The sequence below is a fragment of the Lactuca serriola genome, chromosome 6, assembly GCF_051521515.1.
Source record: "Lactuca serriola cultivar US96UC23 chromosome 6, Lser_US96UC23_V15, whole genome shotgun sequence".
In the NCBI taxonomy this organism is placed as follows: domain Eukaryota; kingdom Viridiplantae; phylum Streptophyta; class Magnoliopsida; order Asterales; family Asteraceae; genus Lactuca; species Lactuca serriola.
In genome coordinates this window covers 55,327,227-55,329,602 of record NC_136413.1, presented here as the reverse complement: position 1 = coordinate 55,329,602, position 2,376 = coordinate 55,327,227, and the positions used below count along the sequence as shown (strand labels likewise).

At 39.0% G+C, this 2,376-nt stretch overlaps 1 protein-coding gene across 1 annotated transcript; it reads left to right on the top strand.

The window, feature by feature from the left end:
* Positions 1–1,126: 1,126 nt before the first annotated feature.
* LOC145059771 (uncharacterized) lies at positions 1,127–1,567 on the top strand. Its single transcript, XM_079007559.1, has one exon. The coding sequence runs from the start codon at positions 1,127–1,129 to the stop codon at positions 1,565–1,567; it is 441 nt and encodes a 146-aa protein (XP_078863685.1).
* Positions 1,568–2,376: the final 809 nt, after the last annotated feature.

Here is a 2,376-nt window from a genome sequence, read left to right as displayed (position 1 = left end):
GATTGCAGTTGGCTAATAAGTGGGATGTGAGCATATACACGCCTCTATAGATTCGATGGTCGTCGCCAACAAGACAAATGGCTTGTATGAAATTCAAGGAAGGAATTTAGCACAATATGCAGACAAAGTGAAAACATTAACAAAGCACTTTAAGAGCTTTAGGCTAGAACATGCGTCGAGATCGAAAAACAAACATGCAGACGCATTAAGTAGGCTTGTATCATCTACTTTTCCCCATTTAACCAAGAAAGTATTGGTAGAAATAGTGCAAGTAAAAGCAATATAGGAGAATCCGGTAATGCCAGTAATAGCATAAACAAGCGACTGGAGGAAACCAATAATGAAATACTTAACGGAGGGCAAGTTACCTCCGGATGACAAGGAAGCTAAGAAACTAAGGGTTAAGGAACCATCCTTTGTAGTGGAAAATTGAATATTATACAAAAAAGGGTATTTGCCACCTTGCTTAGGCTGTGTAAATAGCAAGGATGCAGCATACCTTATAAGTGAAATACGTGAGGCAGTGGTAGGAGCATATGAAGGAGCACAGACAATAGTACACAAAATATCGCGGATAGGATAATATTGGTTGACTATGTATCAAGACACAGAAGGAGTGATCTACAGTTGTGAAAAGTGCAAGAAACATGCACCAATCCCAAGAAAATCGACAACACCAATTATTTGCATTAGTATCCCCTAGCCTTTCATTCAATAGGGAAGAGGCATAGTCGGATTGTTCCCAGAAGCACCAGGGTACGTCAAATTCTTTGTAGTAGCAATAGACTATTTCATCAAACGGGTTGAGGCAGAACCATTGGCCATAATAACAATCTAAAAAATTATCAAATTCTTTTGGAATAAAATTATTTTCCATTTTGGAGTACCACATACATTAATTTTAGATAACGGAGCACAATTTGTGAATGACCCCTTCCCAGAGTGGTGTGAAGAGCTTTGAATAAATCAAAGGTTCACTTCAGCAGCATACCAAGAAGCAAATGGGCAAACTAAAGTCACCAATCAGAAAATCGTGCACGGCCTGGAAACAAGACTAAACGAGGCCAAAGGACGATGGGTTGATGAACTCCAAAGTGTGTGATGGGTATACCGTACAACAACATGAATGGCAAAAAAAACACCTTATAGCTTAGTCTATGGATCAGAAGAAGTGCCGCCATTAGAATTTATTATCCTCACAAATCAAACGGCAAATTTGGACATGGATAGTAATGATGACAACATAAGAACAAACGTGGATGTTTCCATGGAGCGAAGAGAGGTAGCAGCAATACAACAAGAACATTATAAAAAGAAAATGGAGAGTTATTACAACCAGCGGGTCAAAGGCCGTTGTTTCAAAGTAGGACAACAGGTATTACAGAACAATGAATCCAGTAGGCAAGAGCCAAATGGAAAGCTACGTCCAACATATGAAGGTCCATACATAATAAATGAAGCAAACAGAGACGGATCATATATCCTACAGACGATGAAGGGCGAGATGAATCTAGTAGGCAAGAGCCAAATACACTTATTCTTCAAAGCATGTAGCTCGATCCACTGAGTACACTAATGTATACATTGAGTATCACTACTCGACAAATAGGCTACCCACTTAGACCAAGAATACACTTATTCTTCAAAGCATGTAGCTTGGTCCACCGACTACACTAATGTATACATCGATTATCCTGAATCAACAAATAGGATACCCGCTTAGCTTATGAATACACTTTTTCTTCAAAGCATGTAGCTCGGTTCGTCAATTACACTTACGTATACATCGAAGTATCACTACTCAACAAATAGGCTACCCGCTTAGCCCAAGAATGCACTTATTCTTCAAATCGTGTAGCATGGTCTGCGGACTACACCAATCTATATCAATTACACATTAAAATACCTAAGACAAATTTTATTTGTTCATAACACCTAATATCAACCCAGATATCAACATAACATCTGTCAGATGGGGAACATGTGTTACTAGATGCATAAATCATTTTCCAGTTACCTAAATGTGTTACAAAATCAACAGTTCCAACAGCAAAGAAACCAATAACAATAACAATCAATGTATCAAAACAGATCACCTACAAAATCAGATTCAGTTAAGCACACAAGAAAAACATCAAGTTCACGCTTGCCTACAAACACAAGAGCATAACTGACACACATAACCCACACTGTCAATACTTGTTAAGAAGTTGAGTATGCAGTATGCCATTCTCCTGGAAACAAGCTTCATACTTCGCCTGGACGAGCATCCCTTGATTTTCTACAGAAGTTACCTTGGCCACAGCATTTCGGTGATGTATCGATTGGTCGGCTTACATTTCTGCGGCTTTCACCAGCATTTCCTCACTTGCAAGC